Consider the following 27,248-nt stretch of genomic DNA (forward strand, 5'->3'; position numbering starts at 1 on the left):
CCTGTCAGATCTAGTTCATGAGAAACTTTTAACTCATTCTTGTTTCTGTGACAGGCTTGAGCATCAAAAACTGGTCTTTTGTTCTTCAAGCAGACTGGGCAACTGAAACAGTGACAGCTCTGCGTTTGTTACATGTTATGCAGGAGCCTAACTAGCTTTGGTTATTCTTTATTCCTTCTCATGGATAGAGTGGATGAATTTGTTTGTGCTGGAAACCAAGCTGCATAGCGTGATTTTTGACTCTGTTGCATTCCCAGTGATTGACATCTATTGGGGATGATGGATTCTTTTGCTGTTGGGTGTTTTTTGTTTTCTTTTGTTTCATTTAGAGTACAATTTAAAATTAAATGTCTTAATTTTGTGATTGAGAGAGACCCCACAATAAAATCTGTAGGAGCTTGTTCTGTTTCAAAGGCTTTGTTTAAGGTTAGGTGATAGAAGACTGACTTAATTAGGAGGTGAGAATGGTATCTTCCAGTTACTAGCTCTGCAAACATCTGTTTAATCTCTGACAAATTCTGTGATCTAGCTAATGTGTATAAATCAAACTCCTAAGAGTGGTTTGGATTATCACTGAACCACTACATTCTAAATGTTGTTCTTCTTTTAGACAGAATGCTAGCTGTTTAGTTCTGGAGCCACAGTAAAGACAAGAAAAAGGAGGGGGGAATTGTTAAAGAAGGTGCTTTCTGCACCAATTAGAAACAGGCTGTGTCACTAGAGTTAAGGAAATAATATAGAAAGGAATAGATCTATAGGTAACAATAATTAAAACAACACTCGTTTTTTTTGATGTTATTAAGCTTTTATTGGTTTGTCTTTCTTTGTCTCTTGCTCAGTTAATTATTGAATAAGGTGCCAGACTAGCTTGCAAAGTGCAAATGTAAGACTGGAGATTACAATGAGTAATAGGTTGCTGCTAACAGATTTTCTGTTCACTTGTCAGGTGTGGGATTATGAGACAGGAGACTTTGAACGAACCCTTAAGGGGCATACAGACTCTGTGCAAGATATTTCCTTTGACCACACTGGCAAACTATTGGCCTCCTGTTCTGCTGATATGACCATTAAGCTATGGGATTTCCAGGGCTTTGAGTGCATCAGAACTATGCATGGTAAGGTATAAAGGGAACTCATTTAGCAATCTGTGAAGTGAAGAGATTCTCTTGATCCAGGAAAACTGCTGATGTGGAAAGAGGATATAAACCACAGTATTGTCCAAAAGAAAGAAGGGGATGTTATAATGCTTCGAGTGCTCTGTAAATGAAGTATATGGTCAGTGTCTATGGAATGAACTAGCATCTCAAATCTGCTATATGTGATGCTGTGGGTAACTCCCCATAACAATATTGAAATGGCAGAGCAGCTTAGTTATGAAAATTAAATGTTTACTAGATAACTCTCTACTGATTTGAAGATACAGTTTTTGTTATCTTTGTCTACTGATTCCCTAACGTGCTGATTCAGGAAGGAAACAGTTAAGGTGAAAAGTGTTCTGTATGTACTGTGCAGTCTTTTGCTTCATATTTGTCTGATTTCAAATGAATGTGCCTAGTGCATTAGTCTCAAAAAACATGGGGAAAAAATGGGAAAGTAAAGCAACCACAACATAGATCCAGGTATTGGCAGTAACTCCTCATTTTATAGTCTTGATATAAAAGCAGTTTTATACTGCTGCTTGTCTCATATGCTTTTAATGCCATCTTGTAGAAGTGGTGAGTAGGAATAAAGAATGTTTGAGACTTTATAAGAGTAAACACACACCAAAGAAAAACAGAAAGCTGTTGACTTTTGTGCGTACAGTTCTTCAAACACCATGGAACACTACTGTAGAGAAAGAACAGATGTTGCAGTGGAACATGATACACAGCTGGGTGGTGGTGAGAAAATAAAGTGGTGTTTCAGTTTTGTTTTTTTTTTTTTTAAGTCTTTAAGCATCTCTATATGAACACACATGCAGCAGGTATAATTTGATGAACTGGATGTTACAATGTGAGTGTGGGTGAAATAGTTCAATGTGTGTTGCCAGTTACATTCCTTAAGGTCAATTTCAAGTAAAATGAAATAAATTATATTTTCAAGGGGAAATTGTATAGTACATGCACTGAAATTGGTATTCTCTAACACTTTAGAACTTCAGATACTTGATTACCAATGTAGCTGCTTTGTAGTTCAAGTCCAGCAGTCTCTACAGTAGTAAAGTTGCTATCATGGATGTACAACTGGTTCTTACTTGGCTCTTGAATCAGTGCAGTATGGTATCTTACTAATATCTAATACCAGATTATGGACACATTCAGTCTTCGAGAATTACGCACGTACAGTGAGGTTGGGCATGCTTTCTTCCTGAAGACCTCTTTGCGACATCTTCTGCATAGTGCATCAGAATACTACCAGCAGACCTAATTGATAATTTCAGATATAGTCAGCATAGCAGCTGTCTTCTAAACTGCCAGGCTTTGTAACTGTTGCAAAGGAAGTTTTGCTTGCAGTAGTGAATGTCTATTTTTAAAACATCTTACAATTTTGTTTTTTTAAACAGTCCTAAAGGTTGCTCAGTGGCTGGACTGTGTGGCGTAAATTTACATTTAAAGATCATTCCATGAAACGTGCTGAAGGCTGCTGCTGTAGCTACTTGCTCAAGACAAATGAATAGCAAGTCATATATGCTCTGTCAAAACAATATTACAGTACCACGTAATAAAAGGTTTTTTTGTTTTTAGGTCATGATCATAACGTTTCTTCAGTAGCCATCATGCCCAATGGAGATCATATAGTCTCTGCCTCAAGGGATAAAACTATCAAAATGTGGGAAGTCCAAACAGGGTAAGTGCAATTGCAGTTGAACATCACTACCTAAAGAAAACACACAAAAAAGCACTTCCTAAAAGGAAGTGGGCCAACATGCATCTTGAATGTCAGAAAGACTTTTGATTGAGATATGGTATTATGCTCTTTTCATATACAAACTGAAGGTTTCTGCTTCAAATCTTCTAAGTACAGGGCTTTCATAGGCACTAATTAAAGGTAACCAGCTTTATCTTTCTGGGAGCTATGAAGGTGTAACACTAACTCGGGGCCAAGTAGGAATATAAATGTAGTGGTTAACTGCAAGTTTAAACAGTATGACAGGAGGGAGGTGAAATCTGTTACTTTTCTTGCCACAGAGAAAGAATTTGAATTTTAAAATTTTCTTAGCCTTATTGCTTATTTCATTCTTCAGTAGTCTCTTTAATTCATCCATTTGCTCAAGGTTGTGGGTGAAGGCTATCTGAATGACTTGTAAATCTGTGTTCTTAAAATACATATTTAATGCAAACTGGGGTGTCAATTTTATTTTTAGCCTCCGAGCCTCCTGTTTTTTACCTTAATAAGTATTTGCTTGTTCTTAACTGTTGCTTCTTTCTCATATGAACTTCTTACCATAAACTGTTATGGCCTTGTACATCAGCCAGAACTGGCATGCGTGCTGAAATAGCTTAGCTTAACTTCTACGGGTAGGTCAAGTGTCCTTAAATTTCAAAGGCATGTATAGTGGTTTTACTGCAGTGTTAATTACTTTGTTTCTCTGTTTTAAATAGTTACTGTGTGAAGACTTTCACGGGTCACAGAGAATGGGTGCGCATGGTGCGGCCTAACCAGGATGGCACCTTAATTGCCAGTTGTTCTAATGACCAGACAGTGCGTGTTTGGGTGGTAGCGACAAAGGAATGCAAAGCTGAGCTCCGAGAACATGAGCATGTGGTAGAATGCATTTCCTGGGCTCCTGAGAGCTCATACTCCACCATATCAGAAGCTACGGGATCAGAGGTAACGTTTCCAATGCTAACAAACATGAAAGTACGTACTAAGCTTTGTTCTCAAAATAATTGGCAGGTACAGCAGGTATATGAGGCTTTTTGCTGGTTATACTTGGTGTACATTAATCCCCCCTCTCGGCTTCATAGGTTCAGTGCTTTTGTGCTTTTAGCAGTAAGGTGCGCTAACGAAAGTGAAGTTTAGAGAGGCTATTTTTGAGGTTGAGAGTGGAACAGCGTTCACATACCTTCACAAAGAAACATGGAAGGTAGCTTATCTACCATAACATGAAATTTGTAAGGATCATAGGCAAATGAAATGTGTAGGGGGAGTACTAGCAAGTTAGAAATAGTGTGCAGAGTTAATGATATGAAAAAACATCCTTTAAAAAAAAAAATCTGCATTCGTGTGATTGTGGATACATATTCTCTCGTTTGGCCATTAAATTTTTAAGAAAGGCTTACTAAAGGTCAGCAAAAATTTTCCTGTTAAAGATGACAAAGTGTAGAAGGAGTTGACTTTTATTTCTAGTTTAATGAACAGAACAAACATTTCTACCCTGCCCATAACGAACCCGAATACCCCAGGAGAAAAGCAGATACACTGAAGGCAGGAACTTGTCTGCTGATAGATCTTACAGATTATTTCAGTCAAATTTTACTTGCATCCTTAAAAGATTCTTATAATCTTTTAATTAAGAGTAATTAAAGCTAAACTCCGAATGTTCACTTCCTCTTGCAGTGATAATTATCTGAAGTGGTGTCTCCACTGCCCTCTGCTGGTCTGATCAGCTATACACGTCACATGGCAGTACTTAACTTTGAGCAAGAAGCAAGTTAATATGACATTCACAATTGAAGCATTTCATGTTCTGAGAATTAAGTCTCATTCATACTTTGCTTGGTAGCAATTGGCAATAAGCTCAGAGTAGGGACTCTCCAAAAACTCTTAAGCTTGCGTCATTACTTTTTATGAAGAATGAGGACACACAGGTATGTCTGAACTTCATACTCGTTTGTCTGGAGATGTGTGACTCCACTTGAACCGCACCTACCACTGTATTCGATGTCTTGCAGTAGGCAAGTTTGGATTCAAAGTATTTTCGGTATATGAGCAGGACATATAATTCTTTCAACAGATTAATTCCTTTCATTTTTTGTTTTTCTCCTAGTATTAGCAACAAAATGCCTGCAAATCCTAGCTTTAGCGTTGTGTGTTTATTAGTTGTAAGTTGTCATATAATCTAATTTTTCTAAGAAACAGCACTCGAAGGACCTGCTTTCTACCTCTCCTTTCCCCCCTGTATATGCCATAACTTAAAACATAATTTTCTGCAGACTAAGAAGAGTGGCAAGCCTGGGCCTTTTCTGCTGTCTGGATCCAGAGACAAGACCATTAAGATGTGGGACATTAGCACTGGCATGTGCCTTATGACACTTGTAAGTTTATTGGTGTTTTTCTGGTGATGATAGCTGTGTACTTAACTCCAACTTTAACGTAGTGAATTATCTTTTTTTGTAAAAAAGACAAAGTTGTTGTAATAAGGCACACACTGGAAATAGACAGTTTTAATGGCTTCTGTATTTCAGCTCTTGTTGCTGAGAAATACTAAGAATTTCAAAATAGGTAGTATAAATGCGGGAGCGTGGTGGTGTAGTTGTTATAATGAGTAGCTTGATTTGCCAGTGGAAATGCTGATAATCAGCTGAATTTTGTCTTCTTTGGAATGTCATATTCTTTCAATGTGGTCGCCTTCCTGTGGGCTCTGGGCTGTTGTTTTCCAGCCTGTGTTCAGGTTGGCCTGGATGTCAGCACTTGGGGTGGGGAGCAGGATCGGTGGAGGTCACATGAGAACCGCTGTTTGTTTGCTTTCAAGGACAGGAACTCACATTGTTGATAGTGCTGATATAATAAATGTAATAATAGGAACTGAAGATAAAATTCAAACTCTTATAGGTTTTAGAAAAATAAATGATCTCCTTGCAGGGACAGAGCAAAGAGTTGCTCAGTTTGCCATAGCATAAATTGTAGAGCATTCAGCCTTAAAACATGCATCTGCTTACTAATGTCTCTGTGCTTAAGGTGGGCCATGATAACTGGGTACGTGGCGTTCTGTTCCATTCTGGGGGAAAGTTTATTTTGAGCTGTGCTGATGACAAGACTCTACGTGTCTGGGACTTCAAGAACAAACGATGCATGAAAACCCTCAATGCGCACGAACACTTTGTTACCTCTTTGGGTATGTATTGTTCCACAGTACTCACTGAGACATTCAGAACCAGAGATACAAATTTTTCTACATCTTTACCAGCTGAAGTTGAGTACCAAGCTAGGCATTTACATTTTGTGATTCCAGTGAAGTTTTGTGCTGTATGTATCTTAGTCATATAAGGACAGATAGGCATTTAGAGTGTTACGAGTTTTTGCACTTCTGTTACCGGTGTTGCACGTTGGGTGAAGACGTTAACTGTCAAGGTGTTCTGGAACCCTTCATTGCTGAGTGTGCAGGGATTTGGGGCAGTGCTGTGTTGCAAATGCTCACCAACAACAAAAAATGCAGGGGACAAGGTAAAAGAGTCAGGAAATAATGTTAATTTTAATTACTGGGCATTCTAGTTTGGCATTACCAGAACTTAATAGATGTCAGTTCCCCCCTACCCTAGCAAAAACACTCCTCACTCAACAAAACTAGCTTTACTCTGGAATCTTCTGTATTGTTTCTTTCTCTGTGCTCCTTGGCCGGTTTCTAGTTTCTTCATTAAAGCTTTGTGTGCTAGGTTAGCAGCGGACCTGGAATTGGCTACTAAGGTTTTCTAATAAAACTAGCAGTTCTCATCAAGATGCAGAGTTTCTTACTCGACTTCACCCTTAATTTATTGAAAACAGCTGATGAACAAGGGCTAAAGAAAAGTTAAAGAACAGTAGCGTTAACATTAGATCCTTGGAATTGTCTGCTTCAGTTTGTGGGTTGATTTGCTGAACCTTTTCTGTACAATGAGGTGTTTTGAATCATAGAATCATTTAGGTTGGAAAAGATCTCTTAAGATCATCTGGTCCATCCTTTAATCTAGCACTGTCAAGTCCACCATTAAACCATGTCACTACGTAGTACACGCACATGGTTTTTGAAGACTTTTGGGGATGGTGACTGAACTTCTTCCCTGGGCAGTCTGTTCCAATACTTCACAACCCTTTCAGTAAAGAATATTTTTCCAAATATCCAACCTAAACATCCCTTGGTGCATTTCAAAGCCAATTCCTCTTGTCTTTCACTTTGTGTTTGGGAGAAGAGACCAATCCCCACCTTGCTTATAGCTTGCTGTAAGGTAACTGGAGAGTGTGATAACGTCTCCCCCGAAACATCTCTCCAAGTTAAACAACCCCAGCTCCCTCAGTCACTCCTCAGAAGATTTATTCTCTAGACCCTTCACCAGCTTTGTTGCCCTTCTTTGGGCACACTCCAGGGCCTCGATGTCCTCCTTGTAGTGAGGGTCCCAAAACTGAACACAGTACTCGAGGTGCAGCCTCACCAGAGCTGAGTACAGGGGAACAATCAGTTCTCTAGTCCTGCTGATTCTGATCCAAGCCAGGGCGCCGCTGGCCTTCTTGGCCACCTGGGCACACGGCTGGCTCATATTCAGCTATCAACCAGTACCCCCAGGTCCTTTTCCAGTGGGCAGCTTTCCAGCCACTCTTCCCCCAGCCCTTTGATTCTTCATGGATAAAACTGAGTACTGTCTGCTGACCCACCCAGTCCAAAACATGGTTGTATATATGACATATTTTGGGATCTCGTGAGCAACACTGCACGTTTGTTTTAAACATCAGCTCTACTGTCTACAGCAAAAAGTAAAAGTTTCTTGACTTCTGATTCTAACCTTAAATGTAAATAAATGATGATGTCTTCTGGTAATATTCAAGGACTTTATCAGCTTGAGGTATTTCAAACTTGCCTCTGTTATAACTTCATCAGATTTCTTTTCCATGGAAGCTCCATGGAACTGAAAGTAGATTTTCTTGCTTCACAAAACTTTACATTAGAGAATTTGCCTTCAAAACTACAGATATGCAGAGCTTTGAAATTTAGTCTTTGAAACGGTGTCATTTTGGGGGAAAAAGTAATGGCATTCAGTGAGAGAGGGAAATACTAAAGTGCATTCATTCTTAACACACGCTTTTCTTTCCTCACAGATTTCCACAAGACGGCACCGTATGTGGTTACTGGAAGTGTAGATCAAACAGTAAAAGTGTGGGAGTGCCGTTGATTGAATTCACATTTGACCCCTTTTTTCCTCTGGATGCACTCAGATACCATGGTTACCCATTGAGCTCTGTTTAAATAAATATTGTCCTTTCATGTAAATTATTCTGGATGTAGATTGAGCTTATTAAATGTTACACACAAAGTATTCATGCATGGTGAATCCAAATTGTATACTGTAAATTTACATACGTTGTCTAGAAGTACCATAGGTTTAAGAACATGGGCTGGCATTGGTCACATCAGACCTAAGAAGGCAGAAGTTGGATAATTGAAATAGGGCACTTAACTGAATAGTTGACAGTGTCGTTCTATGTCGGATAATTATACCTGTTTTTCTTTCTGCTGTCTGTTGGTGCCTGAATTGGTGACCTCATTTGGGAAAAGTTTTGTAGGGCTCTTTCAGAAATGTGTATCTATGTAACATCACTTAAGTGTGCTTAATAAATCTTCTCTAAGAATACTAGATAATATGGCTGCAATTCAGAATCTTCTGAACCTTGTATGTAATTAATGGAAATTAATTAAACTTTGGAATATTTGTCATGGAACATTTGCCAAATCAACAGAATACACTTGTTTTGGCCTCCTATCACACAAGGTTGGTATATTTATATAACTGTAAACCTGAAATAAGACAACAAATCTTAGTAGCAGCTGATGTGATAAATGTATTTATTTTTTATTTGGTCATTCAATGGTTAAGCTGTGCTGTTAAACTAAGTTTAAATGTTTTGTTTTTTTTTTAATGCTAGACGAACTTCCAGGAGGAGTTGTCCATCCCACTAGAACTTAGTGATCTAATTTCCAATAGAGCTTACTCTCCCAAATGACTGCCATGGTACAACTTGCTGTTTGCTTTCAATGTTTGTTAGAGATGTGCAATTTCTATTACACAACAGTATCAAAGTACACTTCCCTTATATTCACATGCAGGAGGTTGGGGTATGCAAAGGGTTCTTGTTTTCTTTAGTGCCTCCTTGGAAACCCTTTTGAATATGAGGTTATATTTACCTTGACAAGACAATGTGGCTTGAATAAAAACTTAGTGGTTCATGTATTGAGAAATCTTGGGATACAGTATTTAAATGCTTTAAAGAAAGCACTAAATACCTTGAGGATCAGATTATAATGGCAGATAAAAATTGATACAGGCTTCTAAAAGAAAAAGAAAACACCGTCAACAAAACAAAGTCCATCTGCTGGAATGATCCTATCAAGTAAACTTTTAAAAACAAAAAAATAAATCATATCAACAAAACTAGCCCAACTTGGTTATTAGTATTTGCATTGTCTGGTGTATACTATTTTTAACTTGCATATCCCTAAAGTTAAAGATTTTTGACCTGCAGTGAATGAAAATACTATAAATTAATGTTTTAATCACCATTTTGTGACAAATTTCATTATAGATAACTAAGAATTCCAATACTTACTGAACTAACCAGGTCTTTTTAAAAATCCACTTTAAAATCTCCAACATACTGAAGTACCAGTCTGATATTTTAACAGATGAAATTGTGCTTTTTTATTCATTTTGTTTAATACATGGCTTTTTAAACTGTCCCTTTTAAAAATAGAAATCCTTGACACAGGGTGTACACACTAAGAAATTGGTGAGGGGTGTAGTGGTTAATTTCCTACAGTCGCCCACAAAAAGGATCCTTTCTTCTGCATGGAGGAGATGGATTTCAGTGTTGTTTCCCTGCGTAGACTTGCCTTTGGGAAGGGGTGGAGGAAATGGAGTTCTGATGTGGGGGGTTTTTTTTGAGCCAGTTGAAGATTCAGGCTAACTTCTTAAATCCAGTGGTTTACGTAATTTTTAGTGTGTGTTTCTGCACTTCAGCATGCACAGATAAAGTATTTTTTTCTTTGTTAGCTGCTTGGACTGGAAAAATTTGCTGCTCTTTGTCTATTCGAGAATTCCAGATACACAAGTAGTGCATCTTAAAATTCCTCAGTGCATCTGCAATTGTTAAGTAATAAGTCCGTTTAATTCCTGATAGGACCTAGAAACTTTATTTAAGTATAACAAAAACCACACTCATGTACATAACTCGTAAACATGACTGAGAAATTAAAGGTACCTAATAAGTGGAAATTGTCTACTGCATTTTTTTCCCTGTAGCATACAACTATACACAAGGGCAAACAACTAACTAATGTCATGTTAGCAGCATCTAATTGCTTGTGTGAAACACCCTGCCAAGTACTTCTGCAATGCAGTTTGCAACCTTCTCCTTTAATAAGCAGTGAATAATCTCAGGGATGGTCCTAAATGGATCAAAAGTTAAAGCCCTGTTTAGACAAAAAAAGTGAAAGCCACAACACAGGAGTTGGGTTTGTGAGGGTTTCCTGCAGTGTTGCTCCTTGGTATTACACTGTGTTGAACTTTTTCACTGTTTGCAACGTTTTCTGTCAGCTGTCTAATCCTGTGCCTTTCCTGTGATAACAAGTACAATAATGAGGTTACTGGTTTGGATAACAAAATAAATCTATTAGAGCATTTAAGAGGTTCACTGCTTTGTCGCTTTCCGTACTAGAATTGGCGTTTTTTAAAAAGTAACTATATAGACTGTGTTACCAAATAGACAATACAGACTTTTTTGGGGGGTTAAAAACAGACAGACATTCCAGTGCCACACTGACATAATGTGCCCAGGAAGTCTTAGATGCATTCTAAAAAGTGCAACATTTATTGTGGTTTAGACATAATCTGGAAGTTGATGTTTTATAGCATCTTGCACTTTAGAAGATTAAAAAAAATAAAAAATACCGTCCTGCTTTTGTGTATGGTGTGACCAATGATGTGCCCGGGGCACTAATTAAAAAGAAAAAAAAAGAAAAAAAAAAAAAAAAAAACTAGTTGCTAGCAAGTTGTCCAAGGGCTGTGGAGCACTGTAGTATTTTGAAAGCTTTGGCTATAGACTCACCAAGCCCAGTCTTACTGTCAGTACCCTGCTTCTCCTGTTTGCCTCCTCCTGTTTTTATGTGAACTGCCTGATAATATCACTCTTAAATGGCTTTTGACTTGTATGAAAGCTATTTAAAAGGAAAACTTTTTTTTTTTTGTAGACAGTGGTGGCTTGATAATCCTTTTAATGATTTGAGTATAAAGAAAAAAATACTAAGTTGAGTGAAGGAAAAACGCACTTAGAATGAGTTATTTGCTGTCCAGCTGTACATAAAGTCCAGTGTATTTTTAAAAAGTCAATACCAAGAATCTTCTAGCAAAGAATACATGCATAAAATGGTAGGGATAAATGCATTAGGAGTGGGAAAGGTTGGGTTGGATTTACAAGTCACAACTGGATTTAACTGGCCTTTATATCTTTCCACTGTGTCATGTAAGTAGCTGCTTTCTTGTCCTACCTATCCCTCAGGCTTCCCCAAGTTCATTCTGAAGATAAGTGAGCAAAATCTTCAAGTTTTAGAAGTTGATCCTGACATTGACATGAAGGCAAACGAAATTTTCATAAGAACTATGTTAGAGGTTGCAATTGGAGAAAACAGTTCCCCAGACTGTAGGAGTTAACTGAAGATATGACACAATTAAAAAAAACAAACAAAAAAACAGTAAAGGAATGTATATAATACTGCTCTGTGTTTTACAGTAAGATTTGTTGCTCTCAGACTGTGTAAAACAAAATTTATTCATGTTTTCTGCATATTAAAAAAATCTTATTGTACCAATTGGTAAACTATTAAATGCATATAAAACTAGATGTGTTTTTGTTTCCTTGGATGCAAGAACTAAATCTATTTTGAAAACAAGATCCTGGTGTTCCACCCATCAGGTTTTGCTCCACACTGCTTTTTCTTTAAACTTAGTTTTAATTCAAGTCGTATGTGAGTAAGGAAACGTAAGGCATTTTTAAGGCAGTTGGTTGCACTTAGGCTATTCTGAGGTTTTGTTGATGAAAATGGTAAAGTGAGACTTTATTAAAATGTATGCAAACTTAAAAAGCCAGTTTCCTCTATGATCTGAAGGTTTTTAATGCTGTACCGTGTGGTTTCGTGCTCCCTAACGCCGCAGCGCACAGCCCGCAGGAGGAGGCGTGCGCCGTGGGCACCGCGCTAGGAGGCCGCTCTGACTTTTCAGCATAGTAAGATTTTCTGAGATGAAGTGTATTTGGAGCAGAATTTACTGGTGTTGTTGGGTAGAAATCCCCACGTCTTGTACTGCAGGTGTCAGGGTGTCAGCACAGCCTCCTGCAGCACACGCACACCGCGGTGCCCTTGCACGCTGCCGCTGGCGCGGGCCCTGCCTCCCCCTTCGTGGCAGAGCGCGGTGTCAGCGAGGCCAGCGGTCAGCTGTGGGTGGTGGTGGCGAGTCTGAGCATCTCCAGCTGCCCTCGCTGCCTTTCTGCATCTCCTTCAGCCGGCTGCCTCCTGCTGTCCTCCCGCAGCGTCAGATGGTGAGCCTTTGGTTTTTTAACATACCTTGAACCTTAATTTACTGTTGGCCTGGTAGAACCACCTTTCACTTTTCCCTACCTCTGTTCAGTACCGTTGGAGCTGTTCACGCTGGGTGAATCCCCCCAAGCATCTCGGTGTGGGAGTTATTTGCTCTCGTAGGCACCAAAAGCCTTGTGTGGTTGGAGGTGCGTGTATGCAGAGCTGAGGTACTGAAGCAGGGCTTACATTTTATTTCAATGTTGGTGTCTTGGTGTGTAGTTTTTTTCCTTCTGCTCTGGCCTTCATTGCCTTGAGTGCTGTTTATAAATGGCTCAGTAACTAACATGGAAATGCTCATTTCTTCAGAGGTAGAAGGACAAGGCTGTAACCTTGACCATGGTATGGGGAAAGAATAAAGGAAAGCCACCCTACCACCTCTTAGTGCTGAAATCCCTTTGTCTGGAAAACAAGCAGGGAGGATAAAAATAGTGGGTCGCTTTCTCTATGCCATCTTCAGACTTGCTGATGGTTTCAGTATCTCTCTGAATTTAATTCTGTGCACTCTGGCCCCCGTGCCCCTAACACAGTGTGTCGGGGTGTTTGATGCAGAGCCCCAGGCAAAGGTGCACTACATGTAGCTGCATAAATTAATAATAAAGTGCCTAACAGACATAAGCTGGGCTGGGTTCGGGAGAGCTACGTGCAGGTTCCTGAACTTCTACCCTCTGCTTGGTCTGGTGTGCCCTCGGTTTGGGTCAGGGCTTCCAAGTTCATTTTGGCTTCTCAGACTTGTGAACTGAATACCTGAGAACACCCAAAGCCAAAGAGAGGTGAAGAGGATTACAGAACTCTTGTTAAATGCAGTTATTGAACAAATTATAGCATTCAAGCTGCTCAGCCTTGTTAGTGAGACTTTGTGTACTTCTGCTTCCCTTCCCTTGTTTACCTCGCCCGGGGGGATGTGCTTCTGTGGTGTTTGTTAACAGATGGGAGTAGCTCTTGCTTCTCTGGGGCTTTGGCTTGCTGGGGTTATGACTCCGGTGTTAGTGTTATTACTGCTCTCTTGGACTCAAGTCCTGGGACCCCAAGGGCAGCCCCCTGTGGCACTCGGTTAACAGGGGAGGCAGTGGGTACAGAGAGGAGCGAGTATCAGGCTGCCCAAACTCACAACAGGGCAATCTAAGGACACGTCCAAGCAGCCCCGCACCTCTAGAAGAGGTGGTGGAGCTGCTGCCCTGCAGGAGGCGCCCACAGCTGGGAGCCCAACCCCGAGCACGCCCCCATTTCACTTCCTTCTGAGCATCACCCCAAGCGAGCTGCGGGCAGTGGCCCCAGCACCCACCTCGGTGCAGGCAGAAGAGCGCCGGAGGGGCGCTGGGCCCCCCCCAGCAGCTGCAGGTGAGGTGCACGTTTTAAGGCTGCCAACTACCATGAGCTGTTCTGGCCTAGGGGCTCTTGCTCAGAACAGAAGCTGGGGGCTCTGTGATGGTGCTCAGCTGAATGGTACCCACCACCTTAGAGCAGTTTTTAAAGAAACTGATAAGTAGTGTCTAAAATAGTTTCAAAAGCTTTTAATGGACTAAAAGACACTAGCAAAAGAAAGTTCGTATAGGAAAGATGCACTGTAGTCATTTATTGATTGCTTTCCATGAAATTCAGATATTTTTTTTTCCAATAGGAGCAAGGTCTTTTGCAGTAAAGACTCCTCCTGCTTTGCCACCTCTAACAACTCGGAGGCTGCTCCCCAACTTCCCTTCCCCCCCACCAAAGTTACAAATACCTGTAATGTAGTACAGGAACCCAAGGGTACAGAGCACAGTGACAGCACTTGTTTCTCCAGAAGGTCAGTAAAAGCAGCAATGCAAATTAGCATAGGGTACTAGCCATGACAGACAAAATGAGAAAGAGACTGGACTCCTTTGTCAGCACAGGATGGTTTTGGACTAGCAATCAGAAGTTGCTCTACAGCTTGATCTGTTTGGGAAAAAAGGACATTCAACTCTGTCGGCATACCATGGCCTGCAGTGGCTAAGTCTTACCTGCTTAGTGACTTGCACTACCAGGGGAGCCTGTGCTCGTCCTTTAACGTGACGATGGGATGTGTGTGTGGTGGGAGAGGGGGAAAGACAGAGGCAGTTCGTGGCATCTGCCACTCCAGTAACATCCATTGCCAGCAATGGAAGCTCCCCTGGGAACAATCTCAAACCCCGTGTGCAAAACGTTAGTTACGAAGACATCAGCCAGAGCTTTCAGTGCTGGGGGAGGAGTGTTTTTACTTACCCCCCCTCCCTGCCCCAAAGCCTACTAATTTCGTGTTGTATGAAACTCGTGATTCCAATTTAGTTAAATTTGGCAACCAGGTTAAGGTTGATCAGCTCTGTGGTAGAGTCGCTATTTCAAATGAGATCGAGTCCCTGTTTCTTACTTTTCCTCCCCTCTGTTAAGCAGGCAACAGTGGCCCAATAAATCATTTCAGTTTAAACCTTGTTTGATGCCAGTATCCATCTCGTCTAGGCACTGGGGTTTCCATCATAATGGAAGTTTGTGCGCTTTAATTATCAAGCCCTCACTCTTTGGATACAATATCCGAAGTTACTCAGCTAGAAGCAGAGCAGAGGTGGAACTGTGAGTATCGTATATATTTATATATATATTTCTCTATATCTTGAAAATTAGAACATGAATGTTACAAAAAAACTGACTTGCCAAACTGCCAACCAAAAGTAGAAAAAATGGTTAAAGGAATCCAATGGCTATATCCTGATGTAGAAAATGCTGTACATTTCCCCACTTACTTACATACACACATTACAGGCTTCAGTTATCTGAGCAATACAAATATGGCTGCTTAATTTTCCTTAGCACAAATTGGGATAGTGACTGGGGGGAGAGGGGGAATAAATCTTTTGGCTTGGAATCCACATCTTACAAGAATGCTGAGCAGTGGATAGGGGATGTTTCTGTACTGGTTTTAGCAAAGCAGTGTCCTTAGTCAACATAAAAATGACCTGAGAAATGTTATATACCTCAAGACAATTCATTTGGAATTCATATGTACAAAGTAGAAATAACTGATGATATGTGCACACACACACACATACACACACACACAGGCACAACAGCCTCTGGCTGTGCTCACCTAGGATGGGTCTTTCATATGCTGCTGCATCCTGGCCACCTTCCCCCTTCACGTGGCAGATACAAGCTCAGTCAGACAGATTACATTTCTCAGATTAGTTCTTTGCATTGTGTATTAATTGTACCAGTGCAATAACATTGTCAAAAAAAGGAGGAGCTGCTCCAGGGGAGTCCAAGACCCTGGTTCAGATTCAGAAAAGGGTGGTTTAACTTTTTTTTTTTTTTTTTTTTAAAGCGAGGTACACATTAAGCAGAGCTCTGTGTTAAGGGGATCGCAGCGGAAGGCATGCTTGGCTCAGCTTCTTTCTCCTCCACAGCTTTGTCCTCTGGTTCCAGATGTTCACCACTTTTTATGCTTTCCTGGAGCTGCTGGCGTCTCTGCACCTCTGCTTTAAGGTTCTCCAAGTCTTTTTGGCTGAGGGGGAAAACCAGGAAGGGTAGCAAATATTAGCAAATAAAAAGAATGGAGTGAAGCACAGGGACAAAGGTAGTGGCTGCTGTTCACTACAGGTAGGCCAGCACCGCTCACTTCATTTCTTATGGGTAGAGACCACTGACTGTACTTCAGCTACTTCCTGCTCTTCCAAACAGAGCTGAAGAAAGACAAACCCTTTGCTACCAGGGGAACAGGCTGAGAACAGGAGACAATGAGAAATACCAGCTCCCTGGCTGCTTGCAGAGCAACCCAGGGGGAAGCTGCACCGTAGAGGTCTTGCCCACATAAGCATCACTTCTCAAGGAAGGTTCCCAGTTTCCTTAAGATGCATTGAGCGGTTTTATGAGAGCAGAAAGCTGCTGCAAGGTCATGGTTACAGTCCTATAAGAGACCCTGACAATTCATGCAATACTCCTCCAAGAAGGAGCTTTTCTAGCACTGTTACAGCTTGCTGAGGGATCTCAGCGAGCAATCCCTTCACAAGGGTTCAAGAGTACCTTCAGGTGACTGTGGCACCTTCAAAAGCATTTTTTTTTTCTGCAGGAGCGACACTTTGCCTAGTGCTGGCAAAAGAAAAAAAGTACATAACCTCCGGAAACTCCACGTTTTGGGTCTGTGTGACTCCATGTAAAGGGAAACATGGGGCTCGTGCTATCTCAGGAATAAACACAGAGACTGCTTGACTTCTACAGCCATGAGTTAGGAGACAAAGGTACAAAGTACATAGTTAGCACTCTACCTTAGCGGAATGAAGAGAATTCCATTGATAATGTTGAGCTGCTCCAGGATGCTGGCCATACTGGGAGCTGTGAACTACAGCAGAAGTTTAAAAGTCAAAATGCAGACTGAACAACTGAGCAAATCCAGCCCAGGCAATAACCCTCCTTCCCCCCCAACTATAAAAGGGGCACTACAGCAACAGTTGAAGAAAAGCTAGCTCTAGCAGCAGTGACTTTACAGATCATATTTTTGCACCTCTTCACAGCCCCACGTTACAGAGGCACCTATAGATCTCCATTGCTGCAGGAGACTTCCACTATGAGCACAGTTCTGACTGCATTCAGTTACACAGAACGTTTACACAAGTTCCAAATCCCTTGCTCTATTACAGCAAACAGGATCATGAAGTTTATTTCTCCTGGCGTGTTAACAGGAACATGCTATGCTCACAGTTCAGACAGGTGGTCAATAAGGCTGATGCTAGTCTCAGATACCTCAGTTTCATAACACTGCCTTTCACTTCTCCGCACATCGATTGTTCTTGTTATGGGCAAGGAATAATTCCCTTACCTTGTTTTTGGGACAGAGGCCAGTACAGCGCTTTCTTACATGGTTACACAGAGTCCCTAAGCCCCTGAGCACTACCACAAATAGTCCTGGGACACAACTACACTGAAGTATTCTGGGGAGGCTGCAACTGAATTTCCAGGATAGATGGACTCTCAGTAATACTGCTGCTTCTGGGACCATCCTGCTGAATCAGCTGTGACATCAAATCTCAACTTGCCTGCCTTCCCCTCTGCCCCCTTCCATGTGTTATAACACAGGTAGACTCTTCAATGGGTTTGAGCCTCCTAGCGCAACACTTAGACTCGACCATTTACCCGATTCACGGTCCTTACACTCAGATTGCTCTGCCACAAACTCCTCAGTTCTGTATCTAGTTCTTCTCAGTGAGAAGAAAACCCCAGCACTCCCACAGAGAGCTGTCCTTCTCTGCCCTTTCTAGTGGGAGCTGCCTGTGCAGCTGGAAGTCCCTTCCTCAGCCTGCTGACTAGCAGTCTGTGGCAGCCACTCGTGCACAGCATAGCAGGGAGGACGCCCAGCACACAGGTGGCTGCACACTGGCCTAGATATGCCACAGACAGGCTGGTGGGACTTGCCAGGTGCACATGCAGATAACGGCAGCCGGTTCCTGCTGCGTGGAAGGCAAGGCAAAGCAGGCACCCCACGCTCTGCTGTCCAGCCTTACAAACCACAAAGTCCTTGGACTGAGAACAAAGCACTTGGTGAAAGATGCCTTTTTTTTTTTTTTTTTTTTTTTTTTTTTTTTTTTTTAAGGATGAGGAAACTGAGGTGCTTTTGTATTGAGTAACGTGCCTACAGCCAGTGAGTCACCAGCAGGGGCAGGTTTGTGCGGAGGTGTCCCAGTCTCCCACAGTTCAGGCTGCCCAATGTGGGCTTCCCAGTTTGAGCATCCTGCACAGCAGCCGGCTTGGCTTGGCTGCTTAGGCTCAAGAGAAAGAGCCGAAGCCCAGAAGAGCTGTATGCAGAAGCAGAGGAGGCAAGCGCTCAGTCCACAGCAGTAAGACTTTCCTGTGTCTATCTGAGCTTCTGCCCTTCTCAGGGACCTCCTGTTGGTGTCTGCAACTGGCACAGCTGTTACTGCTGCCTGCACAGGCAGAAGGCTGCATGCTCATGCTCACATGGCCTCAGTAACAGCTGAATACGAATCTCTGCATTCATGGCAAGTACTCTCAACTGCTTTCATCGCATAAGGTTACCTTAAGTGGCATGATGTTCGCATTGGAGCCATTCTTGTAGATCTCATTCATTGTGCGTTGAAGAGCGACTGCTTGCTGAGTCAGGTATTTCAAGTACTCAGAGCTCTCTTTGGTCTTTTCGTGGTGTTCTCCAAGCTAACCAGAAAAGGAAAAAAAAAAAATGTTGCGTTATAAATCAGGGTGCACTCCTAGTCTTTGCCAGCTCAACATCCTTACAGAAAATCACCAGAATTGTATTCGACCTGCTTTGGCATTAAAAACCAAACAGAAATCATTCCTGCAGGAACCTTATTGTCAGAAGTACAACTTTCTATCAAGTAGAAGCATGTTTGCAGGGTAAGAGGCATTCCCTCCACCAGGCTGTGCTTTCAGCCAGTGAGATGGCACGGAATCAGTGTGCAACTGCAGACGTGTTCAGACAGACCCCAGGCTGATGCAGAAGTTTCACTGTGCATCAGCAAGGGCTCCAAGCGAGAGGGTACTACCCACAGAACAGCTCAGCTACCAAACTACTTTGGATCTGGCATCTGAAAGACAGGCGATGCACAAAGCAGGAAGAACAGACCAGCTCTTTCCATGCCCTACCAGAACATGGGGCTAAGGCACGAACAGAAGTTTCTGCCCAATGGCAGGGGCACAGCAAGAACAAATTAGCAGGAAAGTCCATTCAAAGACTTTCAGAATAAAAACCAATCAACTGCAGCACAGGGCAGCAATTCTGTCTCATCCTTAGAAAGACGGGAGCTCCCTGGCATCTGCTCAGAGCTGTTTATAAGAAGGGCCTCCCTGTGTTTAAGTTGCAGCATCCCTTTGCAGTGGCAGAACTTGTTTGGGGCAGGAAAGCAGCACAAGAAGTAAGCAGCATGCACGCTTGTTACCTGGTTTTTGTAGATCGTGTAGCCTTCCTTCTCGTGCTGCAGTGCTGACCGGAATTCTGCTTTGCTCTCATACACTCGGGCTACCAAGTGGTGGCTGAAGGAAATAAAAGGGTTGAGGTGACGTAGTGAAGAAACGTTTCTGTGCTACAGAGTGCATGGCTTTAGCAAAGCAAAATGCAGGCTAGAAGTCTTAACAGTGCTGTATTTGCTGCCTGTGACACTGCTGCATACTGCACCTTGGTAGCTACTTTTCCCCACCCCAGCTGGGGTTTGGCTCACTACACTGACGTAGCTTGATTGTTATTGAAATGTTGAGAAGTGACCTACAGCAGACGGGACTGAACTTGGGATTTTGTTTTTTTTCCTGCTGCATCCAAGAAAACTGAAGGTTGCAGCAGTGCACTGAATAAAGGCAAGACATCCACAAGAGTATCTTGTTAACTGGAGAAGGAGGAAGCAGCTATAAGCCCTTTCCCTTTCAAAAAAGGGCTTTTTGTTTCTTGGAAAGCAAATGTGTTAATAACTTGATTAGTCCAGACAAAAAAAAATCGAGAAGTCTTCCAGCACAGAAACAACCAGCAAACAGTGGCAAAGCTGGGATCCAAGTCACCTGGTTTCTCTCCAGTTTGGAGAGTTGACTTGGCTTGGACTTCGCTTCCTTAATGCTTCTGGAATGAAAAAAAGACTTCTATTTTTGGCAGTTTTACTCTGTGGGAAGCGATGGATCTCATCAAGCATCCCAGTGCTACTGAGGGAAGGAAAGAGTCTTTCTCCAGAATAATATCCATCAACTGCTAGAAAACAAATCGGATTCCTGTGCGTGCTTAGTAAGATTTATTTTCACCCTGACGAAGAACAGATGGGTTGCAATGTGGTAGTAATTAGGAGTGGGCCACTGCTTGGTTGTTTGTGAGCCAGTTCTGCATTCAAGGACAGAGCATGCAGCACTGAAGAGCAGTGGGCATTTAGAATAGATCCTAAAGGTGCCAACCACTCATAGCTCCCTTGGAAACAAAATGCCGCTCAGTATTTTACTCAAGTGCAAGGGTTTAATGGTGAAGGACAAAAGCAAATGAAATATTTCCTCAAAGGTAGCTCCCTGAGGGCTGAAACAATTAGCTACACGTGTTTCCATAGCATCCCAGTCTCAGTATAATTACTGGAGCCTTGCTCTTTAACCTTCAGTTGCCACATGCTTTTTTCTCACTCTGCCCTGTGAGTACCAGGATCTTCCTGACGTATTTTTGGGGCAACCAGCATTAAGCAGATCCCACAATTAACTTCAAGAACAAGGGACTTCCGTCCTTCTAGATCGACTTGGATGTTGCGGCATTACCTGAACTGCATGCAGCCCACCGGTCCCAAGGAGCATGAGAGCTGGGACTACTGACTCTAATTTACATGACTGGACAGAGACAGACCAGAGCCCTCCCGTGTGAGCACACAGTGAGCGTACTCACTCCTTGCCAGCACGGTGACCCAGCCCAGCACTCCACCTGCCTCACCTTAGTGCAACTTTCAAAGACTTGGAGCCATGATACTTGGAGCTGATGGCCAGCGCGTTCTCCAGGAACCGGAGGGACAGGTCATACTCCATAACCCCGTGGAGCACCAAGCCGATGTTGTTCTGCACAGATCCACCAAGCACAAGTAGTCAAGTAGGCGTTCATTAAGGCCAAATCAAAATATGCATTTACTGCTTCATGAATACCAAGACTGCACAGGTATTTGCTGCTTGAAAAGGCTCGAGCAGACAGAGGTCCCCAGCAGATATCTCCAGCACCTGACGTATGACTGGAGACCGCTCTCTCCCTCGGGGACTCAGCCCAAACCAGCCAGCCAGAAGAAATAAAAGGAGCCTCCCCGTCCTTGGAAATATTCAAGAGCTGCCTGGACATGGTCCTGGGCATCCTGCTCGTGCAGGGCGGTTGGACCAGATGAACCCAGCAGTCCCCTCTGATCTCAGCCGTTCTGAGGTCCTGTGAACCCTCTCTACCTCATGTACAGGAAACAAGGAACGGGCTGAATTAGGCCAAGCATTACAGGTGCTCAAGTCTACATCTCCAGTGTCCCAGCAGAGAGCTCCAGCCACAGAAGGCTGACCTCCCATCTCCCCAGCTAAACAGTCAAACTCCTTTTTTCTTCTAATGGTAGTAATGTTTTGTAACCCAGGGATGAAGTGCCTAAATGCACAGTTCAAATAGCCTGGGTGTTTTGAAGTCCAAGAGATTTCTTAAGGGTTAAACTCAAAGACATTGACTCTAGAAGATTACTTACATCTAAGAGTGCCATTTCTGGGTGATCCTCCCCAAATACCAACAGCATGAGGTAGCGTGCACGGTACAGTAAGTTTAATGCTGTAGAGAGTTGGCTGTTTGCAAAGCAGTACAAAGCAAGGTGCATCTACAACAAAAATAACACAGCATTAATGTTTTTTTATCACTTTATAAAACAAATTGATATCTCCTTTCTACTCCCTTCCTCAGTTGCACACAAATATAAGTATTTTCATTTATAGCTAAACAGATTTCAACTAGTCAGAAAGGTTACAAGTCTACTGGTTGACTTACAGCTATGCTAAGGGATCCACATAAAATACACTGAAAAACAGCCAAACAGTTTAATTGCAACATCTCTTATGCACCTCAAAAATATTTCAAAGTTGACCTGTATTTATATGATATTCTGATTGTGCTCTTCAGGGGGTTCTTGCCTTTTTTTTTTTCCAGAACTAAAGAATATATATATAAGCATTCAACAGACAAAATCCCAGAAGTCTAAACTGAGTAGGACAAACACTGATCGTATGGGATGCTCATAATGCAAACAATTTCACATACACCTTACAGAATCAAAACCACGAAAGTGGAAGATTCTGGTAAGAACAGCACAGAAGAAACTGCAACTGTTTTCTAGATTCAGACATCAGTTAAGGCTCTCAGAATAGGCGCATACCCAGGGTGCTGCTTCTCCCCCAGTATCCTGTGTACTTACGTATTCTTGAATTGTGTTGGGATGTTCGATACCCAGGACCCTCTCACTCATTAGCACCGCTTTCTGCTGATTACTTAAGGCCTAAACAGAAGAGAAGATCCAAACACAAGTCAAACAGATGTCGTGCACTTGAGCAAGCAAGCATGGGGAAGGAACAGGAGGACAAACAAACCCTGTCTGAGACCTTTGCTTACCTCTGAATAATCTCCCATGATATAATTGAGACGAGCTAGCAGCCTCAGGCAGGCACAGATTTCTACATGCATAGCACCATACACATTGTTGAACAAGTTTAAGGCTTCATTGATGAGCTCACAGCCCTCCTTCAAGAAACCTGAAAAAATACATATTCATCTACGCATACGTAGTAAATAACCCCTAATGCTACTGGAGAAGCCACGCATGTGGAGCGAGCTACGTGTGGCCGGCAACAGTAGTGGGCTATGGAGCTATAGGTCACTGCCCTGTGTAAGGTTTGAACCCCAGGAGAAAAAACGTTGCTCTACATCCATCCTTGCTCACAGGTGGTAACCTTGGATCAGCTGAGTGCTTCACATGTTTTTGGAGACCGTGACTCTCAGCCGAAACAGGGTAGGTGGGGGACACCCTGGCGGAGGGCAGCAGCCCATGCCACACATACCCCACTCTTCCTTTCATCAGCAGTAGCCTCAAGAGGCAAAGGCATGCTGGGTCTGTACCTTGCTGAACCTTTGCTTGCCCGCTCTGGAAGAAGTGGAAAGCATCTGAGGCTTTGGGGTTTACGTGCTTCACTACAGGGAAGATGTTGAGAATGTCCTCCTCTGTGAAGGTGGGCTTGTGCCTGTTGTCGAAGTTGTACTCTTTCAGCAGTATCTGGAGGAACAAAAAAGACAGGAGGAGGTCACAGCCACCACTTCATGGGTACTTAGCAAGAAGAGAGGAGAACGAGTCTCGAATTCTGCATATGGATTCGGTCAAAACATCTCCTGTATCATCACCTGGGGACAGTGCTTTGAAAGGTAACGTAGGCGTGCACCACCACATACTGGTGGTAAGAGCTCCACACTGCAAAGCCATGGCCATGCCAGTGCCAGGGGAAGCCCATCCAGCCTAACTTACACACACCCCCTTACACACCCCTCAGAGGAGGGAGAAGGCACGGCTGCAGGGAGGGAAACACCCTGCCCCTCAAGTGAGGACAACCCTGAAGCCCTGCTCTGCTCCTTCGATGGGGAGAGCAAGGTGTGACGGCTTGGACTGTTAGAGTTCGCCACAGGAATCACGGTCAGACCAGCTGATCTTCCAAGGGAAATACACCACCAGTTCACCCTACAAGGCAACTGGATTTGAAGTCTCCTTTTGCAGGACTGGCCCCTGTATTCCAGCATTAATGCCATGAAGACCTTTAGGGGCTTGCACCGTCTCCCTGACGGGCTGTCCCTGCAGAGCCGTCTGTGCTTCACGCTTCTCAGAACAGAACACAATGGGAGGGCAGAAAATAAGTGGATCTTACTTGGACTCCAGTTTTGAGGGAGATTTCACGAAGGAGGGTGATTTTCTGTAGATTATACACCTCAGCTGCTTGGTCAGCGTTCTCACTGCAAGAAGCAAACACAGGCTTGAGCTCCCAGGGAAGCTGCTGCTCAAGACCTTCCCCAGGCGGCAGCGTATCAAACACAGCTCCCCTTGCACCCAGCTGCTGTCTGAGACCAGTAACATGCTGGATGCCAGTGGTCTATTACAGCTTACAGAGCTGCACGTCACCACTTCTGACTGAAACCCTCTGTCTTCTCTTCCCAGCCCACTGCAGGGTCTGGGTGCAGGCCTGTACATCTGAGGGTTTCAGGTCCAGGTAAACACTAAGCTGGCCCCGACACGAAAGGGGCGATCGCTGACTTAGCCCCTAGTCGCGATTTCCCTCTGAGGACCCCGTTTTCTTGCAACTTCAGTTGAACATCTCCTGTTTGCGCCTGCCAGCAGCCTCACTGGCCTTCTCCACTTCAAATCCAGGAGAGGCTGTCCTTGTTTCTTAGGAATATAGGCTGCTTTCAGCTTAAACCATCTTCCATATATACAGATATATGTTGCCTACGCTGTTTTATCTCGCTTTGTGCTCCCTCTCTGCACCGCTAAGGAGAGCTTTCCCCTTCTCCCCTGGGTGTCCTAGCTGCCTTTGCCTCATAGGCTTCACCTCACTCCAGATTTCAGCTGCGCTTCCCCCTGCTGCTCTTTGGCTGATTTATCTCCATTTTAAGGCCATAGTAATTCCTCAAGAGTACAAATTTATATCCAAACAGAAAACAGATCAAAAAGGCGGGTCTTATTAGAGAGCAGTACGAGCTACCGACGTGTGGTGAGAGGTCAGGCGCAAGTCAGGGCCGTTTGCTTTGCTTACCATTCAAGACTAAAATCGAAGTAGTTCTTTGCTTCTGAACAAATATTCTTCCAAAGCTCCTGAGGGGTCATGCTGGCCCAAGCAGTGTTATCAGCATTTCCAAGGTTCCTGTTTTTCCTTTTCTTATTCTTTTTCTTGGAGACCAGCTCATCAGCTGGAAGATGGGCAATGGGATTTGGAAAGGAGCTTAGAAAGCAATTGAGGAAGTGGCTGATGGCTGCTGATAAACCCGACAGCTCCACGCCCTACAGCGAGACACTGAAGTCAGTCATGGAATACACCTGGCAGCACAGAGGCACTACGCTGACCCTGAGCCTTGCACAGATCCAGTCCTGCCAGAAACAGGGAAATCTTCCAGGCGAGGAAGAGGCAAATATTTGCAAGGGGAACTAGCACAGACAGAATTATGTAGATGTAAAGGTGTACACACACGCACAATATACAGTTCTACTTCAGGCTGCTACTTGGGACAGAAAAACTAGAGAGTGTAAAGATTTGTCACTGGAATAAAACCAGGTGCATTGCTATGCCACATACGTACAGGTATAAAGATGCATTACTGCACATTTAATTAAGAAAAGCTTCTTAGAATGGCAAAAGCAACAGAAAAGGCATTACTAGGAAGACAAGCTGTGATTTCACATTTAAAAGCCTTCAACGTAATGAGTGAGAATCTGGGGAAGAAAAGCATGAATGATTATTCTCTGGGAAAACTACCTTCAAGTGGGAACTTGTTTTCCCTCGCACGCAGGCCTATGCCTATTTTGGCTCTAATAAGGTTGTACTTCCTGTTGCTAGGAGACACCCATGAACTCTCTAATGAGAGAAGAAACTCAAACAGCTCTCCCTTTGTAAAAAAAAATCATTAGAGAAAACATGCAAGGCAAGAGGTTAGACTGCAGGTCATACCTGGAGGTACGTCTTGAAGATGTGTTTAGCCGATCGCGTGATCAATTCACTGATGCCAATTTTCTACCCCAAGGAATACGAGAAACAGAGACCAAGTCAGTCAACAGTAACAATGAAGAACACACTTTTGCTTTGAAGTGGGCTTTTACCAAGATCTGCAGAAGGCACGCTGCTCAGTTCTCACACTTGGGCACAGAACTGCTCTGCATTCGACAATGCTCCCAGGGCTGGAGAAGAGCCCTCTGCTCGCCCATGGGCGAGATGCCCACCAGCCACACCACGCTGCAGAGCTGCCAGGCAGCCACGTCTCAACACCACATTCCACCTTGACCCAAAGCCTTGCCAGGTATTAGAGGCTTAAAAAAATGCATGGCTTAAAAATCCAGCTGGGTGCTGCCTGCTACTACACTTGCGAATCCGTGAAGCATATTTCTATCCCAGGAGGACACTCAAACACACGACCATTATGAAAGCAACTAAGGAACTGGGAGTAAAACTCCCCATCCACCACTTACAAGTACTTCTTCCTCCTCCTCTTACTGAAGCTGTTTATTTTTCACAGAGAAAATTATTAGCCAAGTTGGCATTTACACAGGGCAAATTATGCCAAAGGCAGTTGGAAATGACAGCCCGAAGTTAAGCCTGATGCTTACAAAGATGTGATCCAGCTGAGCACGGCCAGGGGTCTTCGTGATGAAGTTGATCACTTTGCCCAGGTATCGCATGTTGATGCCCCTCTGGTGCATGGCCTCTGCTAGGGTGGCCCCGTCCATCGGGAGCACCGTGTGGTCCAGGCAGTCTTTGACCTGCAGGGTATATGCAAGCTCTGGTTACAGAAACAAACACGAAGGGGAGAATTTCCATATAAAAAAAAAAAAAAAAGATTGGACTGGGGAGGGGAAAACGTGTTCACTAACAGAGAAGGCAATTTCCAAAGATGACAAGAGACAGCCATAGAGCACGAGCGAGGGGAAGGCTCGCAGCAGGCAGCCCAGAGCAGTCTGCACAAGCTCCTTGCTGCTTTTAGCGCCTTTACTCTCACATCTCAGGGCTGAATGAGCACTGTACACTCCCAATAAGCACTGGGAAACGGCGGTGCAGAGATCACCTGCCTTTGTAAAACAGCTCAGACACCACCCAGCTCCCTGGGCAGACCCAGCAGAGGTGACAGCCCAGCAAGACACCAACAGCGTCCTCCCAGCACCTCAAGCAGCACGAGGAGACCAGTGGAGGCAGGGGCAGCCTTCAGCACACAGCGTCCAGCAGCGTGCCCAAGGCCACACACAAGTGGAGCAGAGCAAGGATGCAGAGGACTTGTGTCTCAGGCAATGAGGACCTCTTTCCCTTTGGCATGGGCTATTTAACTGAGGTTTGTGGAACCAACAGGCTATCCCTTCTTTAAGGGCCATACAGGCGCTAACTAAAACCATTTCCAATTAAAAGGCTACATGGAGTGGTACACACTTGGCTGATAAGGGGAAATGGCACTTGCTAAGTTGTGTTGCAGCGCTGATAAGAGTCATTTAATTCACGTCATGGAGTAACACCAGCTACTTTC

At 43.4% G+C, this 27,248-nt stretch overlaps 2 protein-coding genes across 4 annotated transcripts in view; one reads left to right on the forward strand and one right to left on the reverse strand.

Moving 5' to 3' along the window:
* PAFAH1B1 (platelet activating factor acetylhydrolase 1b regulatory subunit 1) overlaps positions 1 to 11,621 on the forward strand; it is a 33,906-nt gene extending 22,285 nt beyond the window's left edge. For both annotated transcript variants that reach the window (XM_032201064.1, XM_032201065.1), the window contains exons 6-11: positions 947 to 1,115; positions 2,724 to 2,826; positions 3,582 to 3,810; positions 5,136 to 5,237; positions 5,881 to 6,037; positions 7,990 to 11,621. In XM_032201064.1, the coding sequence (XP_032056955.1) occupies positions 947 to 1,115; positions 2,724 to 2,826; positions 3,582 to 3,810; positions 5,136 to 5,237; positions 5,881 to 6,037; positions 7,990 to 8,063 (834 nt within the window). In that variant the 3' untranslated portion in view covers positions 8,064 to 11,621. The remainder of the gene's footprint in view (positions 1 to 946; positions 1,116 to 2,723; positions 2,827 to 3,581; positions 3,811 to 5,135; positions 5,238 to 5,880; positions 6,038 to 7,989) is intronic.
* Positions 11,622 to 14,060: 2,439 nt separating this feature from the next.
* CLUH (clustered mitochondria homolog) overlaps positions 14,061 to 27,248 on the reverse strand; it is a 34,823-nt gene continuing 21,635 nt past the window's right edge. For both annotated transcript variants that reach the window (XM_032200709.1, XM_032200710.1), the window contains exons 14-26: positions 26,344 to 26,496; positions 25,691 to 25,753; positions 24,782 to 25,026; positions 23,900 to 23,984; positions 23,106 to 23,259; positions 22,602 to 22,741; positions 22,408 to 22,488; positions 21,691 to 21,816; positions 20,919 to 21,040; positions 19,414 to 19,507; positions 18,536 to 18,670; positions 16,771 to 16,844; positions 14,061 to 16,010 (exon numbers count right to left, since the gene is read on the reverse strand). In XM_032200709.1, coding sequence (XP_032056600.1) covers positions 15,842 to 16,010; positions 16,771 to 16,844; positions 18,536 to 18,670; positions 19,414 to 19,507; positions 20,919 to 21,040; positions 21,691 to 21,816; positions 22,408 to 22,488; positions 22,602 to 22,741; positions 23,106 to 23,259; positions 23,900 to 23,984; positions 24,782 to 25,026; positions 25,691 to 25,753; positions 26,344 to 26,496 — 1,641 coding nt within the window. In that variant the 3' untranslated portion in view covers positions 14,061 to 15,841. The remainder of the gene's footprint in view (positions 16,011 to 16,770; positions 16,845 to 18,535; positions 18,671 to 19,413; positions 19,508 to 20,918; positions 21,041 to 21,690; positions 21,817 to 22,407; positions 22,489 to 22,601; positions 22,742 to 23,105; positions 23,260 to 23,899; positions 23,985 to 24,781; positions 25,027 to 25,690; positions 25,754 to 26,343; positions 26,497 to 27,248) is intronic.

Source organism: Aythya fuligula, chromosome 20 (assembly GCF_009819795.1).
Source record: "Aythya fuligula isolate bAytFul2 chromosome 20, bAytFul2.pri, whole genome shotgun sequence".
Classification (NCBI taxonomy): Eukaryota; Metazoa; Chordata; class Aves; order Anseriformes; family Anatidae; genus Aythya; species Aythya fuligula.